The sequence below is a fragment of the Physeter macrocephalus genome, chromosome 20 (genome assembly GCF_002837175.3).
Source record: "Physeter macrocephalus isolate SW-GA chromosome 20, ASM283717v5, whole genome shotgun sequence".
NCBI lineage: Eukaryota > Metazoa > Chordata > Mammalia > Artiodactyla > Physeteridae > Physeter > Physeter macrocephalus.
Genome location: NC_041233.1, coordinates 56,879,246 through 56,903,244, shown reverse-complemented (window position 1 = coordinate 56,903,244; position 23,999 = coordinate 56,879,246). Strand labels below are relative to the sequence as shown.

The window sequence follows — 23,999 nt, the reverse complement described above, 5'->3', positions numbered from 1 at the left end:
CACACACACACACACACACACACACACACACACACACACACACACTCTTCACCTATACCCTCTGGGACCAGGAAAGTTCCCCCAGAACCTTAAGGAGCATCCCCCCTCCCCTCTTACACCAAAAAAGAGAAGAGTCAGAAGCATGGGCTCATTGTGCCACCACAAAACACAAAGCATGGCTGCCCCCGTGGGGCTTCACTGAGCATCGCAGCCTCCACCACTTCATCTTCATGGCCCCATCATGATATAACAAACCTTCACCTCCAGGCCCTCAAGAAAACGCCAGTGTACTCCAACCCACCCTCTCAGCTCCTTCCCCTCCCAGTACACTCTGCCCCTACTCCCTTCAACAACGCATTACACTCAGCACTCCAATACACCAACATACCCCCATCACCCCACCAGTATCCCCATCCCTGGTGCCAGCACCCCAATTCCTTTATGGCCCTCAGTACATCCAACCTCCCCAAGTCTCAAAACATCCATCTTGGGCTTAAATATTGTGGCCCCATCTCCAGACCCATCCTCCTCCTCTGAACACCTTGGCTACAGTTATCTGGAGAGCAAGCCTGTGTACTCTTGATCGCCACACTGTCCTTCTTGTGTGCTCTGAGAAACAGAACTGATGCATACTAGGTAGTCTTGTGTGTCCTAGGTCAGTTTCTCAAAATGTGGTCAGAGGGCCATGGACATCAGAATCACCTGGGGAGCTGGTTAAAAAAGATTCCTGAGCTCCATCCAGAACTACTAAATGACTGGTGGTGGAGCCACAAATCTGCACTTTCTACAAGCTCCTCTGGTGATTTCTGTATCAGTTCAGAATCATTGCCCTAGATGACTCATTCAATCCTAACAACTCTATGAACTTGGCAGGGTTATTCTACTTCAAACAGTTAAGGAACCCAAGACAAACAGAACTTAGTTTAGGTAAACTGGTGACAGTCATTCAGTCAGCCAGGGGCAGGGGATTTGGGTTGGTCCATGACCCCACAGAAATGGAGCTCTCGGTGCCAGGGAACCCTCCTGCCATAGGAGCAGCCCTCTGCACCCTGGGCTCCGTGCCAGGGCAGACAAGAGGCCACGTGCGCAGTAGCTCAGGCAGGAATGCTTGGCTGTAATAGGAGACACACCTGAATTCCATGTGTGTTTGTGCTGTGAGTCTTCTTGCCACCCAGGAGTCCCAGGCCAGCCGCACCTAAGCCGAGTGGCCCCGTGGGCTCCCTGCAGTGGGGAGTGTGAGAAGTGCAGCCTAGGCCTGTCTGTCCACCGGGCTCCTGCTGTAGACTCAGGATCCCCACATGGAGTGAGGGCGCCACGCTGTGACCGAAGTGGGGACTACGTGTCCTGGGGGAGGGCGCTGGGGAGGTGGTGCTTGAGGTCCAAATTTGCAGATTCCTTCCTACCACACTGCCCCATTTTCCTACCCACTCCCACACTGATCCCCATCCTAGACCCCTTCTCGGTAACCCCTAATCGCCCGACTTCAGGAACTCCTGGGATGAAATTCACAGGCCAATGCCTCTGGGTACCCACAGGAAGTGAGGAGAAGTAGGTCCCCCTATTTTCTCCCAAGTACCAGAAGAGTGCTCCAGATACAACTGTCTTTGCCTGGGGTCACTCCTGCCCTTCATCCCAGAACCTCAGCACCATAGAATTTCTGGAAAGTTTCTGGCAGTATTCCGGCCTAATGCCATGCTGGTTGCTTGTCCAAAATATTTTCTCATTTGTCACTGACCTCCTTAAAAAAATGGACCTCAGAATGGACCCAGTATTCCAGAGGCGGCCTGACAATCTCAGAAAGCAGTGGGGTAAGTACCTCCCTTGATCTGGCTGCTCCTTTTCGGTTAATGCTATTTGTGATTGTATTAGAGGTTTTAGCAGTCGCATCACACAGTTGACTCATATTGAGCTTGCAGTCAACTAAACCCCCAGGTCTTTTCTTCATGAACCGCTGTCAAGCTTGGCCCGCCCCGCCACCCGGTATTTATGTCATTGATTTTGTTTTAACCTAAGTGCAGGACTCTACATTTATCCCTGTTAAATTTAATCTTGTTGGTTCCAGCCCAGTGTTCCAGCCTGTTGAAATCGTTCTGAATCCTGACTCTTTCATGCAAAGTATTAGCTGCCCCTCCCACCTCTATCACCTGCAAACTTGATAAACCTGCTGCCTCGGTCAGTTGTCAATAAAAGTGTCAGACAAGACACAGGCCCAGACTGAGCCCTAAAACATACTACTGGAGACTTTCCTCTAGTATAGGCTGACGTGGATCCATTAATCAACTCTCACTGGGTCTGGTTTTCACCAAGCTTCATGACCATTTGGTTCAGATGTTTCTACTGTGTCTACAGATACTGTGAGAGGCTGTTGGCTGCACTGCTGGAAATTTCTCCTGCCCCAGGCTGTGGCCCCAACATCATGGCCATGCCCTCTTTCAACTCTCCAAACCTCCAGCATCATTTACTTAACCCTCACTCTAGGGGATTACAGACTTCCAACAGTGCCCATTCCTACATCTCTTGAGGTGTTAAGATGTTTCTGAGCTTCAGAATATCCCTGGGAGTCACCAACTATTGCTATTTCCTATCCTATCACCCTATGCCTCCTCTGAGGCCTTATTCTCACACTTGAATTCTCTCCTGCTGCCTTCTCCTCTGCCTACAACTATGCTCAGTTGCCTCCCTCACCTAAGAAGCCTTCTACTGGTTGCCTCCTTAAACTGTGATTGGCTTCTGCCTCCATGCTTCTCTTGAAAATGCAAACACTTCCAACCTCACCTCCCACGTCTCCTGAACCTCCAACAATCTTCCATCCCTCAGCTGAGTAACCACACTGCCCAGAGAGTGAGTGAGCAGTGATGGTGGAGATGGGGTTGGGATTTGGGAGTCTGAGTCAGAAGATTCAAAACCAAGCCTGACAGACCAGGTATAATCAGGTACAGGAGCTTCATAAAGCAGATCCTGGGAGCCCTCACACACCAGAGTGAGGCTGTGGTCAAATTACGAAGGAAAGCAGGAAGTTCACAGGAACTGAGACATGAGGTCAGAGCCCAGGCAAACTGTCTGGGCAAGAGAATCTCTGGAACCAGTGTGGTTATAGACAAGAGCAGCAAACACAGAGAAGGCTGAGCCTGGGAACATCTTGCGTATTTCCTCTAGGGGCTGAAACCAGCCCTCGGGCCAGGTGGCTGGGAAAAGACAGCCTGGACAGAGGGGATGATGAGAATAGAGAGGAGGGCAGGGACTGCACTTTTCCTGAGCCCTTCCCCCAGCTATCAATCTGCTGTTAGGAACCGCAGAAAACCTCTAGTTCAGGGGTCACGTGCAAAAAATGTGGGCCAGACGGGTCACAGAGGTGAGATAAACCAGGTATTAGGTACGAAAATGAAGAGTGGTGACTGTGGCAAATGGGAAGGACATGCCCAAAGGGGTGGCAGCTACTCAGCTCTGGCCAACTGCTGTCCTATGGGAAATGGGATCTTACTGTTGCCAGATCTTCTGATTTTCCAAAGAAGCCAAAAGCTTTTGTTTTAATTTAGTTTTTATTTTTTTGGCTGCGTTGGGTCTTCGTTGCTGCGTGCAGGCTTTCTCTAGTTGCAGCTAGCAGGGGCTACTCTTCGTTTCGGTGCGTAGGCTTCTCACTGTGGTGACTTCTCTTGTTACGGAGCACGGGCTCTAGGCGCGGGCTTCAGTAGTTGTGGCACGTGGGCTCAGGAGTTGTGGCTCACGGGCTCTAGAACACAGGCTCAGTAGTTGTGGCGCATGGGCGTAGTTGCTCCACGACATGTGGGATCTTCCCGGGCCAGGGCTTGAACCCATGTCCCCTGCACCGGCAGGCCGATTCTTAACCACCGCACCACCAGGGAAGCCCCAAGCTTTTGTTTTTAAATTAAAGTTTATCATAAATGTTGCCAACCAATTTTAAAAAGTTTCAAAAACCATGTCTGTAGCTATGATTTGACCCACGGTGGCCATCTTAACTGCTGCCAGTGCCTGGAGAGCGACTGGTACCTAGAGAGGCTGAGTGACTGGATCTGTGGTAATACTATATGCAGAGTTTCCCCAGGAGGTGTTTGATATCCATGAGGGATACTTTTGTGTGTAGAAATAACTATCCAGAAATTACTTTGGTTTTAAGAATTATATTCAGATTTCAAAGTTACATATTCAAAATCCTAGTTCTTGTCTAAGCTGTTAAGTTTAGCTTACAAACCTTATTATTTTGTTTATAAAACAAAGGAGTAATGTGAGGTTAATATATTTCATTTCTTAAGTACTTCATTTACCTGACTAAAACAAACTTTCCCAAATACTTAATTATTATATCGCCAATAGGTTACGTTCATAAATACAGCAAATCTCAAATCATTTTAAATGTTCCAAAATAATATATAGACTTGGCGAGATTTCGACTTAAAATTCGAGTCTAAATAAATTACTCAACACTCTTTAGTTGGTATTACAAGGTAAACCTATCAAACTGAAAGGCAAATTCTCCTCCGTATGTTAAGGATTTAGAAACAAACTGCATAGATTCCTTAGAGCAAATAGAGTAGTGCTGCAGGTTCCATGTTCTTAAACATGCCTAGCCTTCATTCTAAGTTCTCCAGAGTTAAAAGATGCTTACCTATCAAGGAAACAATTGATGCTGCACATATATTTTGGAGGTTGCCTTCTCAGATGGCTGAGATGGTAAAACAACCAGAAACATTTATTGGGCTACTGACTGGATTCTAAGGGACCCATAAACTCCTATATGTTGTCTCTAAAAGCCCTATCATGGGGCCTCCATTACCTAAGACCTAAGAAGGTGGTCACCCAGCTCATATCCCTGAGTTTGATGCGCTTCAATACCCAACTGCATTTTCTCAGACATCTAGAACCCCATCTAGGCTGTCAGACACCTTGATTAGGTTGTGCATTTCCTTCGCTCTGAAAACACTTAAAAAGTCTTTCCATCTTGAAGATTTCTACTTTCTTTTTATATTCTTCCTTTCTGGGAGGACCACAACTCTCAGAGGTATTAAGATGACAGCTGGTTGAATGCAGGACTTCTCTCACAACTTTGATTTGTAGTCACAATTCCTAAGGTTCCCCTGGCAGGACTCTGATCTCATCCATAGCTCACTGTCCTGTCCTCCACTCCACACAACCCCGAGACTGGCTTTTCCCTCTAGCACTCGGCACCCACCTTCTTTCTTCAAACTCACCTCTTGACATCACGCGTTCTTCACTCACCCCCACACCAACTAGATGACCAAAGGACCCCTACTCCAGCTCCAACATAGTAGAGTCCTGCCGCCTTCTCCCACGATTCTTCCTCACTCACACTCCCACTCCTTAGAACAACCAATCTCACCCTAGACGAGAAGGGAATTCTGATATTACTTGTTCACACTAAGGCGTGGACAACCGAGTCCCTTTTAAGCTGGGTAAACTAGCTGCTTCCTAAAGGGAAAAGAAATGAAAGAAAGGGAACTAATATTTATTGGGCACTTACTAGGGAGGCACTAGGCACTGAGATGTTTCACTTGAGCTGTCTCATTCATTCCCAATAGCCAATCGAAGGGGCCTGTTAAGAAAGCAAAGTTCAGAGACGGTAAGTAATCTGACCATCTCAACGTTGGGAATGGTGAAAACAAGATTCAAATCTAATCCATGGGACTCCAAAACTTATGCCCTTTCTCAGCACACTGCTTTTCCTTCTTAAACCAAAACAAAATCCGGACCAAATATTGGCACAGTGAAAGACAGTGTTTTGGTGAGAAATGCTGCTTTACTGTTTCCTGCTTGTAATGTGGGAGGCTCTTAACTCCTGCAATTCTATGACCCACCCACTCTGGGAAAGCTCTCCTAAACCACCACCCAACAAGTATTATAAAGCGCTCAATTTAGACAGCATTTTCACGTATGTTGTCCCATCAGCCCTGTAAGGGAGGTGATGATAGTACTGACCACTTTTAAAGATGAGGGGACTGAAGCATGGAGACAAATGTGCCCAAAGTCACCCAGCCTGAAAAAAGGACATCTAAGATTCACATAGGGGTTCATGGCCCCTGAACCTTGTGTCCTTTCCACTTAGACACACCATGTCCCCCACAGACACCCTCTTGCCCTATTTCCTTCATTCTGGGGATCAGATGGTAACCCAGAGCCTAGGTCTCTGCTTCTGCTCCTTAAGACCCCATCCTAGCAAGACCACCTTTGTCCCCATATCTGCCTTTCACAGACTTTCAGTCTCTTCCACAACCTGGTGATCCCTTCCATTTTGCTTCCCCACCCCAAGTCATCTCTTCTGTGATTCCACTTCAAGTGTCATTATCTTGAATCAGAGTAGGATCAAAAAAGCCCAGCTCTCCAAGCACTAACCAGACACTGGGTCTTCATAATAAACCGTTTCCTGAGTGCCCATACTGAATTGAGTGTTTTAAAAACATCATCACAAACGCTCATAACAATATTGCAAGCCATGCGCTATTTTCCACCCCTCACAGCTGAAGTGGCGGAGGCACAGACTTAACTTAGGTTAAGGGGTTATTGTTAGGAAGTGGCCAATAGGGATTCAAACCCAGGAGTCACATCCGACGTCTCCATTCTTGTCAAAACATCACATAAACCCTTGTAAGAACAATGACTACACTGACTGTAAAATGGGTGGGGTTTTGCTCACAGGCAAAAGCTCACTATTCAAACACTTGGAGGGAAACTTCACAAGCCTGTGGCCCTGCTGCCTCTAGACTAGCGTGTGGCCTCTGTGCCCATCTCATCTCCTGTGTCCCTGCCTGCTGTGCCTCCTTCACACCTGTTGTGCCACCAGCTCACACACACTTCCATTGCTTCTTATTCCCCTGCTGACAGCAGGTCTGATGTCTTCTATTTTCACTGACAGTGTTTCAAGTATTTTTAATATTATAAAAAAGAAATTTTAGATCACTCCTCAGCGATGGCAGCATAGTAGATTAGAGTCCTTGTGAGGTGGAGGTCACCGAGAAGGGGTAAGGAATGGTAACATGAGCAAGAAATTTATGCTCCTATCTCTGCTCACGACCTGACAACTAGACTTGCTCTGGGAGTAGACGCAGGACCTTTGTCAGAAAGCTACATGGACGAGAAGTAAAGGCTTTAAAAGAGACAAGGCTGGGGCCATTAGAAGTCAATGACAATCGAGCCTCTGCTATGGAACAGTCACCCTGCTGAGCCTTTCTTTACATACCTTATTTCACATAACCCTGACAAGGCAGATGTTATCCTCATACATATGAAGTTGAATTTCAGGTAGTTTGTCATTTGCCTAAGGTCACATAGGATGACAGATCTAGGATTCAAAGCCAAATATGCAAAGTCCTCATTTTCAACCACTACCCTATATTGCATCATACACTATACATTCAAGAGCCTGGATATGGAGATAAGAAGCAGAGCTTCCCTGAAGGGCAGGATTGACCTCAATGACCAAGTGAGTAAGTTTTAAGCAAACTGAATAAAGCACAGCAACATTTTCTGGGGCCAGAGGGAGTGCTTCCAAGGCCCAGAGTGAAAGAAACCTAGAAGTGGAGAGGTAACTGTAAAGTGACTACAGAATGACGTGAAGCCCAGAGACGGCTTGGCACCAGCTAGAGAGAGGTCTTCTACATCCATGGGGCTGGAGACGAGGGTCAGACCCAAGAGGATATGAGTGGCTAGAGGGGCGCTGCAGAGGCGTGGCTCATAGTAGGGAGGAGGGGAGTGGCTGGGAGTGGGGGAAGAACCTAAGAGATCAGCGGGATATCAGTGTGGAAGAGGCTGAGAATTCCAGGCAGCCAGAGTACATCTCAGGCTGACGTCTAAGTAACTGGATCCAGCATCGCTTCCAAGTAGGGTAGCAGGGTGAAACTCCAGAGGCCAGAATGAAGTCTTTTGCGGAAGCAGTCAGGGAAAGGGTGACAACTGAGCAAGTCCAATCCATATGCACTCCAGGACAAACCTGGGCTGACAATCAAAATGATTTTCAAATGCTTCTGTAGCTAACCAAAGGGTTTTCTTCTTTTGGGGGTCCACTGTCTGGCTCTTTCCTACAAGTGATTCTTAAACCCCTTAAACATGGAGGAACAGAGTGTTTGCTTTGGGACTGGAAGAGAGAAGCCAGAGAAGAAACATGCCTTTTACTCCTCCCCAATCCCTGGTTATCTTCCAGATACCACCTTAGACTATGTGACTTCTTGCAAGAAGCCTACTGTGAACACCGGAGCTCGTCAGGTGCTTTTCCTCTGCAGACCTGTAACACTGCCTGCTTGATGCCCCCGCTGAACTGAGAGCACATGGGTAGAGACTAGAAATGGGCCTGAAACAAATGCTCCAGGGGCTCCACAGATGGTAGCTATTAAGACTCCAGTCGTATTTTTCTGAATTCTCTTCAGAATGCCCCTGTCCTAAAATAATCTTAACACATATGTAACTTAAATACATGGAAGAGCATGCAATAAAATTGAAACAAGCGGGCCTGATTTGACTGCTGTGGTGTTTCATGGTATGAGGTTGGCAACAGCTTCTCCAGGTGTAATGGGAACTCACCCAGCTGCCCTCAACCCTCACACAGCGTAAGAAGACCTCACACCTGACAGCTTCTCACACCGGTCCTGGGCCGATGGGAGTGGTAAAGTCTGGCTGACCAAGTAGAAGGCATCAGACTCTTCCCTGTTTCCCTCCCTCTAGGGTGGATTTAGATACCAAGGCTCTTCTGTCTGTCCCCATCTCAATATGAGTTTCTCCAGCATAATTTCCTTATTCTTCCTTACGCTCTTCTTGAGACGGAAGGAATCACTGAAATCAAGTTTCTGAAAAAGTCACAAAATAAATATAACCACCACTACCACAGCCATTTATTAAGTGCTTGCCAGGCACTGTGGTAAAGCTTTACAAACATTGTTTCGATCAGCCCATCAGCCCTGAGGTAGATATTTTCAACACCCACCTTCCCCTACACACATACCATTATAGTTGAGGAAACTTGAGGCTCAGAGAGGTCAAGTCAATCAACAAGGTCAAGCCCAGCTGATAAGTAGCAAAGCTAGAAATCTGAACCAAATACATCTAACTCCCAAACCCATGTTTTTATACACTATACTAGATTGCTAGGTTGTTTCTCATTGGAAGTTAAAGGACACATGCTCCTTCCCAAAATATCACCTGAAGACTAGATTTCAGGTGGAGAAGAAGGCAAGGCCCCATTTTTTTTAAACTTCTTTAATCAGCTATTGTACTAAACACCTGGAGGAGTGAAGTGACAGTCTGGGTATATAAGCTGACCACTGGGCCCCTGTCTCCTGTTACCCCAGCTTCCAGGGCCTTTCTCATCGAAGACCTCCACTCCTGACACATGACTACTCAATATGCTGTTTCTCTTCCAGCAAACACTGAAACAAAGAAGTCAGCCAAATTTGGTGACTCAGAGCATCACCAAAGACACCTGAGAAATTAGCAGACATTCCCAAAACACCCACCATCCCTGAACTGCTGGACCCTAAGGCACACAGATGCATGTATGTGGAAACACAAACTTCAGTTCTTCCCTCCAGGCTTGCCAGGCCCAGCTCCACTCCTGGGGAGTCTCCTGCTCAATCTCCCCTCACTGGTTCCCCACTGTCCATGATTCTCTAGGTTCCCTCCTCTCACCCATCTCCGGAGGCCTCACTAACCACAGACCCCTGGTCCTCAAGGTTGCCAGTGTCTGAGGCTTTGTCCCCCAGAAATGCACCAAAAGTGCTCAGCAGGGCTCCGCTCAAGATTCTAAGTCCTATGAAGATTAAACAGAACTGGCTGAAGACTAGCAGAAAGGGCTCCCAGAGTGAGAAAAGCTAAACCAGGACGTACAGAAGTGACAAAGGAATGGCAAGAGAACAGAGCAGACACAGAACAAATGGACTAACCGTGGGTGAACAGAATTATTGCAGATCAGAAAAGGAATATGCAGGGATCCTAGAGAAAGTCAATCCAAACACCTGCAGCCAGGGAGCTTCTAAAAAAGGAACTGTTTAGGAAAAAGGACCTTGGTGAAGGGGCTGCTGAAGAGCCTAGGCAGGGAGAGTATAAGTAGGAGAAACTGGGGGAACTATGGAAAAGGAAGCTGGAACAGCTCTTTAGAGCACAGGCAATTTGAGAGGATACCAGAGAAGTAGGCAGGGACTGTGGGGGTGGGGGCAAGAACTGGAGGTTCCAGAAAAAGGGAAGATGACATGGGCAGAAAGGCCAGGGCCTCTGGAAGCCCATGAGTTCTTAGGAGCATCCCAGTATCCACCCTGTTTGGGTAAAACTGGTCCCTGAGGGCCACTCTCTGCATCCCTACTAAACCCTGCATTGGATTTTGAAGGGTAGACAAACCAGAGGTAGGAGAGTTACCAAGGGGAGAGACACAGCCCTACCCATGGGAAGTTCACATTCTGACGAGACAACCAACCACCACCATCACCCCTGCCTCCAATCCTTGAGGGAGCCACTGATCTAAGGAACCCACCAACATATAAGCCACAAAACTGAGAAACAACTAACAACTGGTGCAAATCCTGTCCGTGATGTTTGAAGAGACAGAGAGATGAGAGATGAGGTGACACGGAGACCTGAGAAGATCCAAGTTGGGACTCTCCACACCTTAACACTCAGCCTGTTAGTTCATCTCATCACCTGCTCACACATCTGGGCAGGGGTCTCAGTGCCCTCCACATAACTACAGCTGCAATGACGTGCGAGGGGGGAAGGACAGAATCAACCTTGCTGGGAGCCTAGGATGAAGAGTCCTCCCTGGGGAGCCCAAGGGCTGGGAGGAGCCTGGAGGTTGAGGTTTGCTCTCTACTGATCTTCCTCCTCTCTCAACAGTCTCTAACCTTGTCCTCATAGGGTGCACCACACATGGCTTCATAACCTCTGGGTGTTTCATGCGGTTTCCTCTCCAACTAAGCAGAGGCTCCTGCAGGATAAAAGAGCAGGTTTTCTACACACCCTGCAGTGCAGGAATGTAACAAATGCATGTCACAGGTGGGGTATCTGGAGTGCTGATTACAAAAACATTTTCCACAAACAGCATACACATGTCAAAACCATTCTATTTGCTACTCTTTGCCCTATCACTTGCATTTGACACCCTTTGTTGGCTCATGCCTCTAGATGTGTTCCTGTATCCACCTCAGCCTGGGGACTGGGCCCACCTAGACTTTGCTAAGAAAATACCAGCTCAGCTTATGGTGGGAACAATGAAAGGGTATGTGGCTCAAGAGTCTCTGGGGGCAGAGGGAGGGTCTCCTCACGTGGGGTTGGCCCACTGATAAGGATCCTTCCCCTGTCTCCTAACAGATTCAGATTAATGATCGCTCATTCCTAATTGTCAAATTTCTTTTCCTTCATCCTGTGTCTAATCACCAGTGACAGAAACCATTACGCAAATGAGAGCAGACGACTTCCCCCAACTGTTCGCGTTGGTAAAAACCTTGTAATTTAGAGCTCTGATTTGTAGGGGAAGCCGGTCTCCCCCAGGCATCCTGGGCATCTGCTCAACTGATGCCCAGAACAGCCCCTCCTCCACCCCCCAAACTTCAACCCCCCAACAAATATTTGACTTCACAAGAGTAGTTTCCTCTGTACCTGCTGGTGTAAAAATAGGATCTTGCAACATGGCTGACCCTCATACAGGCTCAAACCCCCACCTTCCCCTCATGTGTCTGCCCTCACACTGCCAGCTAGGATAGGAGTAAGCAACAGAGCAGAAACGTTCTACTCTGCTATGAGTAGAATTTGAGCCTGAACAGCCCTAACCTAGGTATGTGAAGGGAAGAGCCTCAATCTCTTCATTGGGGGAAACAGAGGCAGCAGAACAGGAATCAAAGTTCTTAGTGAATATCTAGATCTTCAATTCTATAGATGCAGAAGCATGCTGGGAAAAGTTATGGGACCTATTCAAGGACACACATTAACCAATGGGATCTAGAACTCAGTTTCCCTATAACTTCTTCCAGAACTCTTAACTCATAATATGGCTTCCCGGCAGTATTCCCAAGAAGTCTTTAGCTGGAGCCCAGAAGAGCTTTCACCCTGAGCTGTATCTTCTGTATCCTTTTGGGCTAAACCTGTCTGTACTAGACACTGCCTGCTGCCTGTAGTGCAAAGGAGGTACAGTAGGACAATCAATGTAATTTGGTGGAAAAGAACAGCAGGGGGTTTGCAGCCAAACAGTACTAGGTTTGAATCCTGATTGCCACTAACTGCTTATTCTTGAACTGTAAAATGAGAATACCTACCTTGCACTAAAAGCACCAGGCACACATCAGGTGTCTAATAATCAGGGATCACTATTGGACATGAACCCAGAGACATTACCCAAGGATCAGGACCCAACCTGTGAAGGTCCCTCCCCCTCATGCAGACCTGGGTCGGCACAGCACCCAGAGAGGAGCAGCTGAGAGACCACGCCTCCCTGCTGCACATCACCCACACTTTTAAGGAATGAGCCAGGGATGCAGCAGAGCTGCTGAGAAGAAAAATAATGTGCTATATTTCAAAGTGTCTTTGTGGTCAATTTATCTTGTCTGCCTTGTTTTCTTTGCTGCGTTCCTCTTTCCCAAAAGAGATGGAGGGATGGAGATCACTGCAATCACATTTTCCAGCATTGGCTATATTTGAAAGAACTACACTTGAGAAGGTACCATGTTTGAACACCCACACTGCATCAGAGAACCCCAGAATGGGGTACTAAAAATAAACACCCCTCCCGAAAATACACACAAGTGCGCTCATGCACACACACATATGCATCCTCTCAGTCCATCAGTGCACTGTAACTGTAAACTGAGCTCTGGGGGTGAGAGCCATAGCTCGGACACTGGAAGTAAACCTTTGGCAAAAAAAAAAAAAAAAAAAAAAAAAAAAAATGAACCCAGAGACTTCCAACTCCTTTTTCCTTCCAGAGAGAAGGGGCGTGGAGATGGGAGTGGAGGTGAGCAGACGCAGGGCCATCACACTGCCCAATCCCAGGGGCCCCACTTGGCAAAAAAAAAAAAAAAAAAAAAAGGAAAAAATGAACCCAGAGACTTCCAACTCCTTTTTCCTTCCAGAGAGAAGGGGCGTGGAGATGGGAGTGGAGGTGAGCAGACGCAGGGCCATCACACTGCCCAATCCCAGGGGCCCCACTTCCATTATACAGGTGTGAATGACGGCCCTTCGAGTTGTGCAGTGCACAGCTGCCCAGCTGTAAGCTGCAGCCCTGAGAGGGGTTCCCATGAAAAGCTATGAACAGAAAAGGAAATTCCTCTCCATGCTCCACCAGTTGCCCTGACTTCTGAAGGTGTTTGTGGAACATTACAGTGGGGTCTGGCAGAGGCACTGGCTTCAAGAGGCAAGGCTACATTTTTGCCTTCGCCATGAGGTGGATGACACGTGGTGAGTTAGCTGCCTAGGCTTGACCCCATTTTGTCTCCTGAGCCAAGAAGCTCCGCGGACACAGAGGACGTGGCCTGGGCAGGGAGGGTCACAGGACCTGGAGGCTCTAGCCAGTTGGCCTCAGGCAAGTTGCAGCGAGGCCTGACCAACATCCAATGGCTAAAAATGAGTTTAAAAGCTTTAGACTGCCTTGGGGCTCCTGCTGTATGTCCCACTGGACAAGGTTAAGCAGTAGAAACTTGGTAAGCAGAGAGGCAGGCCAGTGTGGACACACATGCACGCACACAGGCACAAACATCCACACACACATCCACACAGAGGCTTGCACCCCTAGAACCTAGAGACGCCATTGCTAGGATGACTCCCCTGGCACCCAGGACAGAGAACAAGAGCTGGTGCTGAAAGAAAGAAGCTGTATGTGTCTGTAATTTGGAAGTTATGCACAATCCTTGGTTCCTGCGTCCCAAGGCTCTTTTCTGTGTATGGCTTGAGCTTGAAGGTTCAAGTTGGAACCCTGTCTAATTTGCTCTCCTAGGAAGCTATTTAGGCTCTCAAAGGCAACCCTCCCCACTCTCCCTCTCCCCATTAGAGTCTCAGTAGCCATTCCCAACAGCCTAGAGCCTCACTCTGTGAAAACTGGGAGGGGGCAGACTGACCTCATGGTTAGGATAGCTGTGGCCCTGTAGCCCAGATGCAGTGGGCGTCCAAGAACATCTCCTCTCTCTCAGGCTGAGGCACTGAGGTTGCAGGAGACAGAGCTGAGAGCCAGAGGTGGCATCCTGACCCAGAAGGAGGGAGCAAGGAACAAATACATACACGCGTGTGCAGGCATACACACGCACACACATCCCAAGGTTGACAGACTAACACACGACATGATGACAACCAGAAGCTGGGGACTCCACACACTGAATGCAGGACTTTACGGGGCAGAGAGGGAAGGTGCTGGGGCACAGAGGCAAGGGTAAGAAGTCCCTCCGAATGGGAGTGGAGTGCCAACCACCCTGCCTTGCCCCGAACACCTGCCTCCAGGGCCATGGCAAGAGTCCAGTCCATTAAGTGCAGCGTGCAATACTAGCGTTTGGAGTCTCCTGTCCTCATCAATGAAGCGGTGTGGACGGGCTAGCAGTCACCTGGCAGGAGGCCTCGACTCCTGGCAGGCTAGTTGTATCGGCCCTTGATCATTGTGTTCAACAAGGGCCCCACCTGTGAAAAGACATGAGGAGCCAGTCAGAACTGCCTGTCCCCTAGCCCCGGGGCCAGATGAGGTGTGTCTGGAGACATCGATGTCCAGCCAAGGGCAAGGACAAGGCTTCCATTCAATCTTGTAAACCCTCTAACCAACTCTCTTCCTAGTAGTCAACCCAGTATCCTGGAGCATGGCCCTCTCCTCTGGGTCCATCTTGTATTACCTTCCCTCTCACAATACCCTACATTTGTAAGCAGAACCAAACTGACAGACAGAAGGTCAGAGGAGCTAATAATCCCAGACACCCCGAGTGTTTACGTGCATGTTTTGTAAATGTGACTTAAGAATCTTAAGTGACTCTATATCCTGAAAAGATCATTTGTAATCGGGGCTGGTGCGATCTCCCAAGCCCACAGGTGCTCTGAATGCTGAGGCTCTCCACAGGACAGAGGTAAGAACATTACAAATACAAACCTCCCCCATTTACCCTATGGGCCACTGGCACACCTGCGTGGGAAGCAGGTCTCAACATTACCTAGAGCAGTCTTGGCACGGCTGGGAGCGTGTGAGTAGATGCTTTACTGCTCGCTTCCCATTCCAAAAGAATCCCCTCGGGGGTCCCCAGCTGGCACACAAGCCCCATGCGGAACATTACTACTAGCATGGAACAGATTATAATTGATCCGCCAGTCAAGCCCAGCTCTCATCAGAAAACAAGGATTTTCTGAACATACCCATCACCTCTATGAAGAAACAGGACAACAGATACTGAAACAGAAGAGCTACAGAGACTGTGACACCAATCCTGACTTTCCCTGGTCACTCTGCCCACTGAGTCACAGGAGTGCCACCTTGGGGCAGCCACATACCTCTTGTGGGTTCCCCAAGGCCTCTCCAAGCATCTTCTCAATGTTTCTCATTATGGCCACTTTCTGATGGGCTTTGAGAGGATATTCAATTCTCTTAGGGGTGGGGGCCCCCTGCAAAGGAAGCAGCAGCTCAGGAAATGTCTTTAGCAGGCTTCAGTGTCACCTACTGTTCCTCGTACCATCCTCCCTTAGGAAACCCAGTTCAACCCCACCCTCTCCAGCTCCCCCAAAGACCTGGGAATCACTTCCAGAGATAGCCAACCTCCCCACCCTGCCCCTAAATAACTTATTACACCTACCTCACCCCACTCCCATCTAGGAAAAAAAAAACATATTCACCTTATACCAGAAGTTCACAGTGATGGTAATCCCCCCATTTAGTAATGACTCTATGTGATGCCACCTGCAAGAAAATAAACAGGCTCCTGTTTGCCACCAATACTTTTCAGAGGGAGGGATCCTCTGAAACTAAGTAGAGTCCTGCTAAGGGATATAATGAAAACAGTATCTTCACACTCATCCTATCAAACACACCCTGGGGCTACAGGCAGTGGTGTTCAGCCTTCAAATACCAGAGTCAAGAACAGTTTCTCTAGCCTCAAGCCTCTGGGATCTCTTTGGACTTGAGGAACTGTCATCTTGTCTAGAAACAGTATTGCCATTTCCCCCATGTTCAGTATGCTCATCATCTGGATATGCCAACCTTCCTGTATATCACATAAGTCCAATCCTGCCACAACTCAAAAGAAGAGACATGGATAAGGCTTTGCAGGGAATGGGAAAGAACACTCCCTAAAAGCCCCCAGTCCTAGCCCCATCCTCACCAGTACATTGGGATGTAAAGAACATCACCAGGGCCAACCACTGTTTCGTAACCAACCACGTTCTGGAAATTGGGGAACCTCTCGTAGTCAGGATTGTCAAAGTCCACCTGAGAGGTTCAAGAGAAAAAAAAAAATCAGTCAATCACCAAATTTTTATCAGTAACTTTGGTAGTCAAGAAAGATGCCTTTAAAAAGTCTTTAGAATTTACATCCAGCAGAAGACACAACACACATTAAACATACACAAACTCTCTCAGAGAACGACCTAAGAAGATGGGCATTGCTGAATGTTAAATGATAAAGAATACTAGGCCTCAGTGCTCCTGAGGTCAGAAGCCAATCATCACAGTTTAAAGGTCAGAAAACCTACTCATGGCCTGCAGATCTGAGGAATTAGGACTCATCCTTCACCCAAACCTTCAGAAACTTTTCCCCAAATACATATTCTAACCAGCAAAGATTTCTACACGAGGTAGCTCAGCGGTTTTCTCAAGAAAGGAGAGGCGCTCTCTGGTTGGCCACAAAGTCAACCACACACCTCACTGAGATCCAGAAAAGACATTAAGTGACATATCTCAATTCTATTCACCCTTCTCTTTATCAAAAAGAAGTAGCATCCATGACAAAAGTAAACAATTATTAAATCCAATGGAGACATACACATTTTGTTCCATGAACTTATAATTCAATCAAACAGAATAACCAGAGTCCACCAGCATCAGTGATGGGATCTGCCCTAAACATCTGGGGACCACCACAGGGACCTGGAATATATAAACTACATTGTGAAATTGTCCTCTGAGTTTGTCCAAACCTGGCATACCTCCACAGAGAAGGGGAAAGACATGCCAGACTTGGATCTCAAAGGAGTTCTACACCCTCCTCAGACCACACGAGCTCACCTGGCTCTGTCTGTCACATGGATGATGAACAGGATATGGGTAGAGGCACTCAAACTGATCCGGAGGGAACAAAATGCATCACTTGTAGCCTTTTATCTGAGCAAAGAAGTTCTGTTGCTCATCATAGTGAGCAGGTGTCACATTTCCTGTAGGAAGACAGACATTTTCTTATTCAGAGCAGTAACTCTATTGCACAGGATGGAACATAGGCCCCAGTGCTGGAGAGAAACCCAGCCTGCCCTCTCAGCAAAGGGTTCCAAATCAAAATTTCAGGCAGCATCAGGGAGACTGTAATTACAACTCTCAGCCAATTAGGTGCTACACTTTTAGTGGGTGATAAGTCTAGTAGCAAACATCACTGGCTAAGAGTTCACCATCAATTAGCAAAGTAGACTTTCTTAAATGATGACTGCTGCCCTTACTGGAAGCAAATGCACATCAAAGTGATACAAGTACGGCAAAATAATACACTCTGTACAGGTACGCCCCGCTTTTCAAAAGTTCGCTTTACGTCACTTTGCTTTTACAAAAGACCTACATTTGTACCTGTTTTTGCTAACCGAAAGAAATCCAAAGAGGATTTTCATTTTTATAAAAAAAAAGCAAAAATATCATTCATGTTTGTTTTGCAGCGAGCCATCACAGAGGCAGCAAGCGCAAGCAGTGAGAGTGGCACTGCCAATCTCCTCCCCTGGAAACTACACTCAGCATCTCAGCATCAAGCCAGCATCTCAGCATCAAGCCATCATAGCTCTGAACTGTGTCTGTGAGCATCTGTGCTTTATCTCGATTTACTCTGTGCATCTATTAGCAAGATGTGTCCTAAAGTAAATGCTTCTTTGTTTTACATCATCTCGGCTTATAGAAGGTTTCACAGGAATGCTCTGCTTTTAGACAGCTGAGGGGAACCTGTACTTGTACTCTTCTTGACTATGGCACGAAATCAAGGGCAGCAAAAAAACAAGAGTTAGAAACAACTGAAATGACTGGTATCAGCAATGCACGCATGATCTTCTTTGATGGAGTTAATCAGTCATTTTAAGTTGTACGAATATGTATTTGCTTTGGGTAGCTCTTTTGGAGCTCAAAGATTCTCAACCTCTGCTCCCACTTCATCACACCTGTGGGACTGCAACACTTCTTTAGATCAACACTGGAGCTGCTGATTCTCATTGAGGGAAGCATATCAGATTCCTGAAGAGAGCTGTATACTTTGAATAAGGCAAATTATTTAAAATGCCATCCTGAATTAGTTCTGCCCTAGCATATGTATGCTCCATCTACTCTTTGTAAGTGGGGCTGTATCTGATGTTTATCCTTTGCACAATCCTTGAGAGATCAAGGGACCTCTGCAGGGAATGGAGTTTAGAAAACATTCCCCAGGTCTGCCTGGGTGGGCCAAGACAGCTGCTTTCCTAAGTGCAGAGATCCACATGCATCCTCAAAGGAGACTTGCTCTTTCATCTCTACCTGAGGGATCTGTTTCCCTGCTCTCTACACCACAGGATAGGAAGGCAACATAAAAATTCAGAGTCAAGTAAACAAGAACTGGCTCCTGGCAGGTCAACCAAGAGTTGGTTTCAAAGGGTCAGGTTAAGGGTCAATTCATAAGTTGCACTGCTGGAAACTTTTATTAACATTGGCAGCAAAGGACCCAAATCTGAAGAAAGGACAATCAAAGGGGAAGAAGAGACTTCAGAGTCCAGTGGTGAATGACAACGAGTAATTACTCTGCTTCCTTGTTCAACCCAATTTACTTCACCATTTACTAAGTACCTACTATGGGCCTGGCACTGAGCAAGTGACAGAAATAAAAATAAGAATAAGACAATGACCCTGGCTGGTAAGTAGCTCTCTTTCTCCTGATTGGAGTTTAAAGGTTCCTCTTTTTATTTAAAAAAAAAAAAGTATTCATGTATTTGCTTATGTATGTGTAAAATCCACTCGCAGGATATACAAGCAACTAATAACATATGGTGCCTCCAGGGAGGGAAGGAAACTGAGAGGCTGGGAAATAGAAATGGAAGACAGATTTATCACTACATACCTATTTACACCTTTTGAATTTAACCCCATTAGTGTATTACCTGTTCAAAAGATAAGGTTCAATTTACATTGGAAAAATGTTTCCCTCTTCTACTGGGATAAAAATCTTCTGAAGACAAATCCAATAAAAAACAGCAGAATTTTAGAGATCCCTAATATCTAAATATATATACTCACACAGCAGCTGAGGAAGGGAATAGGGAACTTTCTTTTTAAAGTACCTGACATAACATACATTATCTCATTTACTCTTCATAGTTAATTATAAGATATTACTGTGTTCATTTTACAAATTAGGAGACTGAGACTTAAGAAAGTTACGTGCCTTGTTGAAAGTCATGGAGCGAACAAGTGGTGGGGAAAGGTTTAGAAATCACTTCATATGACCCCAAGCCATGCTGCTTTCTGAAAGATTTCTTACCTTCCATGCCAATAAGCAGCAGGTTAGAGGTCAGCTGCCCCCAGCCACGCTTTCCCTGTTGCTTATTAATCCAGTTCCAGTTAAAACCCAAGAAGTCCATGACAATCTTCCTGCCCACAGTGTCATTGAGTGTTTGCTGCAGATACAACCTATGTTCCCCAAGAAGAAAATCCCATTAGTGCATGTACACACTGTCCCTGGCATGGCCTCTCATACCTGGAAATCCAAACCCAAGCCCGTACCAACATCTCCCACAAAGAACAGCTGCAGTCATGGGACTCTCACAGAACTGAATCCTTACCTATCCTTCTCTGAGCTCTGTTCAACACCAAATTTTATATTTTAGAGAAGTGATTCTTAACTTTTTCTGGGTCACAGTATGAATCCTTTAAGAATCCAAGGAAGAAAAAAAAAGAATCCAAGCAAGGTTCCCCATAAAAATGCACATTGAACTTTAGTATAATTTCAGAGATTTCCTCGAAGCCTACCCACAGACCCTAGAATGATGACTCAGCCTTGTTCCAGGAACTCTCGGGGTGCGAGACATCCCCTTTGGCCCTTGATGGCCATTTTGGCAGCTCGTATTATTGTTCACCAAGAACTAGTCCCCTCCCTGTGAGAGGGTTATTCTTCCTCACCTCCTTGAAGCAAGGCTTGCTTATATAACTTGCTTTGGCCAATGAGATGTCCACAGAAGTGACTGGTGCTGCTTCCAAACTGTAATTTTAAGAACCAGTACACACTACCACATCACTTTCCCTCTGCCACAGCAATTGCAAAGTTTCCAATGACAACTGCTGGAGCAATCTGTGTCCCAAAGTGCAAAAGATGATGCAAGTAGAGCCTCCAGGTGACCTGAGATGGACATGTAGCATGAGTGAAAAATAAACCTTTGTTGTTTCAAGTCGCTGAGTCCTGGACTGAAGCCTAGTTTATCTTAACTGATTCAGCCACCTATCTGTAGCAGCCATCTATAGCTGAAGAAAAATACCTCACTAAGCTTTCCACAGACCCAGGGCCCCTAACATTCCTGAGGAAGGTAAGAAGTTACTTAATAGATATGAAAAGCCAAACACACTTGATCAAGCCCCAAAAGAAACATTATTTAGGGGGCAAACGTGAAGAAAAAGAAGTAATGGTCCTGAGAGCATTACTTCAAAAGCTCAAAGGTATCCCAGTGCCTGGAATCACAATGTTTAAGGCAACATTAATTTAAAATCTTGATAAGTTGGCAACAGCTACCTGTTTGGGGACATGGAACGCTCAAGACTCCAATGCAACCTTGGAACGTTCCCCAGAGATTATGATGTACATATGTTCATAGAAATATTTCTCAAGTAACTCTGAAAGAGTCAGGAACACTCCCCAAACAGGAATCTAAGCAATTCCTGTGAAACCTTAACAGTAAATCCTCAAAACAGCTCAAAGAGGATCCTAACATCCTTCACCCCAGAATCATAACAAGCTATATATACAATTATACAATACAGTTGGTTGGTGCTAAAGTCAGCTGATAGGGCAAATCTTGCAAATAGTAAAAAATTTTCCTGAAATCACCCATAAAGTACAGACTACACTCATAGTTCAGACTTAGGCAAAATGCTCTCGCTACAGAAACCAAGAAACTTAAAATGACTGAGGAACCAGAGGACTCATGTGTCTTATCTCACGCTCATTCCATGCATGTGTTCAATCAACAGCTTTACACTCCACCAGCATCATTTAAATCAATCTCTCTTCTCAACACTGGGTGTATGTGTGTGTGTGCGCACGTGCGCACGCACTGTGGTAAATTTGAGAACATTATGCATGAGATGATTTAACTGAACCAGTCTCTATAAGACATAGAGAACAAATCAGCCATAGTTCAGATTCTGGAAACTCTTCCGGTCAAAGTTCCATCACTATGACAATAGCTAAGAGTCAAGAAGCCAAAAAAAAAAATTAAAAACTATGTTTCAAATACTTTTACTCTGCCACATACTGCTAACAGAGTCAGGAAGAGAACTGAGGCTGGAGAGTGAAGAAAAGCCCAGGGTTGGGCACCAAATGTGAAACGGAGATAGTCATTCACCATCAAGTACTCAGTAACAGCAATTCCCCAAAGGCAACGTTATTTTGTGGGACTGAATGTTGTCTGGGACCTACATAAGAGGCTGCCCTCATAAACAGAGATAAAGGTGGAGAAAAAGAGTCACTCCCATGTGTGTATATGTCTTGTGTTTGCTATCATCAATACAACACAACACATCAATATTCTCCCCACCCTCACTTATACAACTTTTCAGCCTGCACTGCCCCCACTCAAATATTTTAGGACAAAGGCTGCAAACCCATAATCTCAGGAAATCTACTGACAGATATTTTAAATTGGCCTCTTGCAGCATTAAAAAAAATATGAATTAGCTGCCCACATTTAAAAGTCAAAAAGATTTTAAATAAAAACACTGATTTCTGGTTTCTCTTGAAAAAAATCAACCCTGGACTGCACTCCAAAATGAAAACAAGAGTCAAGTAAAGACTTCGCACTTTGAATAAGGCATATGCCTTCAGCTTCATCATAGCTTTCACCCAAACAACTTCACTCACTTCATTCACCTACCTGACTCTGCTAGGCAAGTGTGACTCTCACTTTATGAAGACAACAAACGTGAGAATCACAGTTCAAGTCTAGTCATTCCATCATCCCTCAAGCTAGAAAACTCATCCTCAGATAAGTAAAGGAAAGGAAAATAGATGCCCTAGATCCAATGGAAAACCACGACCTGGGAATTTACCTCTCTTCACCTCCTCGCTCCTGTATATCCTGCAGTTTCTCAACAAACTCATGAAATTTCATTTCTTCCCTACTGGACCTAGGCTTAAAGTTCTGGAAATTAGCCATCTTCTTCTCATCATAGTACAAAAACTTGTGGGTGCTGGCACTGTACACAGAGAAGTCTCCGTTGCCAATATTTTCTTGCAGGTATTCAAGGTCCCATTTTAGGGCAGGATACACAAGATTTGTGTCGGTCAGGACCACAGGCTCCTAAGTGGAAAAAACAAATGAAGTCGTCCCAAGGACCCAGTGGGTTCTTGTCCCAAGATTCCAATACTTCCCAACTTCAAAATTACTTCTCCTGTTAACCAGCACGAACCCCGCAAGTCCCATTCTTCCTCGCTTCCCTCTCCATCTCCCCTTAGGCCCTAGTCCACAACCCGGCCTAGTCCACAACCCCTCCCTTCATCACCACTCGCCTTTGACCTCTCCTCCCAACCTGGTCCCTTCCCCCATCCCCCACCCCCCTCTTCGACGCGGCCCCGCCCCCTACCTCATTCTCGATAAGCTCCTCCGCCCGGGGGTCGCTCTGACTCAGACGCGGGATGGGCCGGGTCGGGAAGGTATAACTGCGCAGTTGGGACTCATCCCAGGCGGGGCCGGGGGCTTCAGCCTCTTCCCGGGGTTCTCCAGAGCCCGAGGCCGCAGCCTGCGCCGCAGTCGCCGCCATCTCCGTCGCTAGGGACGGCCCACCGGAAACGGAAGCTCCGCCTATTCCGGGGAAAACACAACGGAAACCATAGAGCTAGGCTGCGAGAGAGAGCGTTCCAGACACTAAGAACGCGGGGCCGAGCCCTGGGCGAGCGCCTCCTAATGGTAACCTATAGCTCTACACCCTACGCTCCGCCCCCGAAGACCCGGGACTAGACGTTAGTCCCACTGAATAGGGGTGATCATCGGGTTAACCAATTCACAAATTATTGCTGCCTCAGTGTGCCCAGGCCTACACAACAGGCAAAGAAGGAGGCAAGTTTAGTGGGGCATTAAATTTTACACTGATGGATGGGGAGAGACGCAAACTTGACCCACCTAAGGAAGTCAGAAGGAAAAGCAACTGTCCAATAGATAGATGTTGGGTAAAGGTTGCTCCGAAAGCCTCGGCAAAAGATATATGGCAACTTGAATTCTTTCGAAATCAAAGACGGTTTTCTTTTGCTTGGCACCATTTGATTTTTCTTCCTGTGTCACCATCTCACCTACTTAAAGGCATTTTTGTCTATCTTGACCGAATTAGATCAGTGTTTGCTATGGATTGAATGCATGTCGTCCAACCATTCTGAACATCCATTCAATTCTCATTTACAAGAGGGCAAGTTGCTGTAAAGTAGTTCTCCCCCAAATTCATATACTGAATAGTATATATCAGTTTTTATTGCTCTGATATATATTTGGGAATGTCTGTAATAATGGATTCTACTCCAAAACAGTGATCACCCTAAAACTTCCTGGAAATATGTGCATATTTGTACCGTAAATTATGCAAATCATACTTGTGTAGATAAAATGAACACATATTCATATGCGAACAATAA

The 23,999-nt window shown here is 46.4% G+C and overlaps 1 protein-coding gene across 1 annotated transcript; it reads right to left on the bottom strand.

Annotated features, from left to right (window-relative positions):
• Positions 1-13,007: 13,007 nt before the first annotated feature.
• Positions 13,008-23,166, bottom strand: HIF1AN (hypoxia inducible factor 1 subunit alpha inhibitor). The gene is given in 8 exon segments (XM_007101554.4): positions 13,008-14,604; positions 15,457-15,567; positions 15,796-15,859; positions 16,281-16,387; positions 17,183-17,328; positions 19,650-19,798; positions 22,427-22,677; positions 22,961-23,166. Coding segments are annotated over 8 exon segments (1,050 nt in total). The 5' UTR covers positions 23,138-23,166; the 3' UTR covers positions 13,008-14,559.
• Between the last annotated feature and the right edge of the window lie 833 nt (positions 23,167-23,999).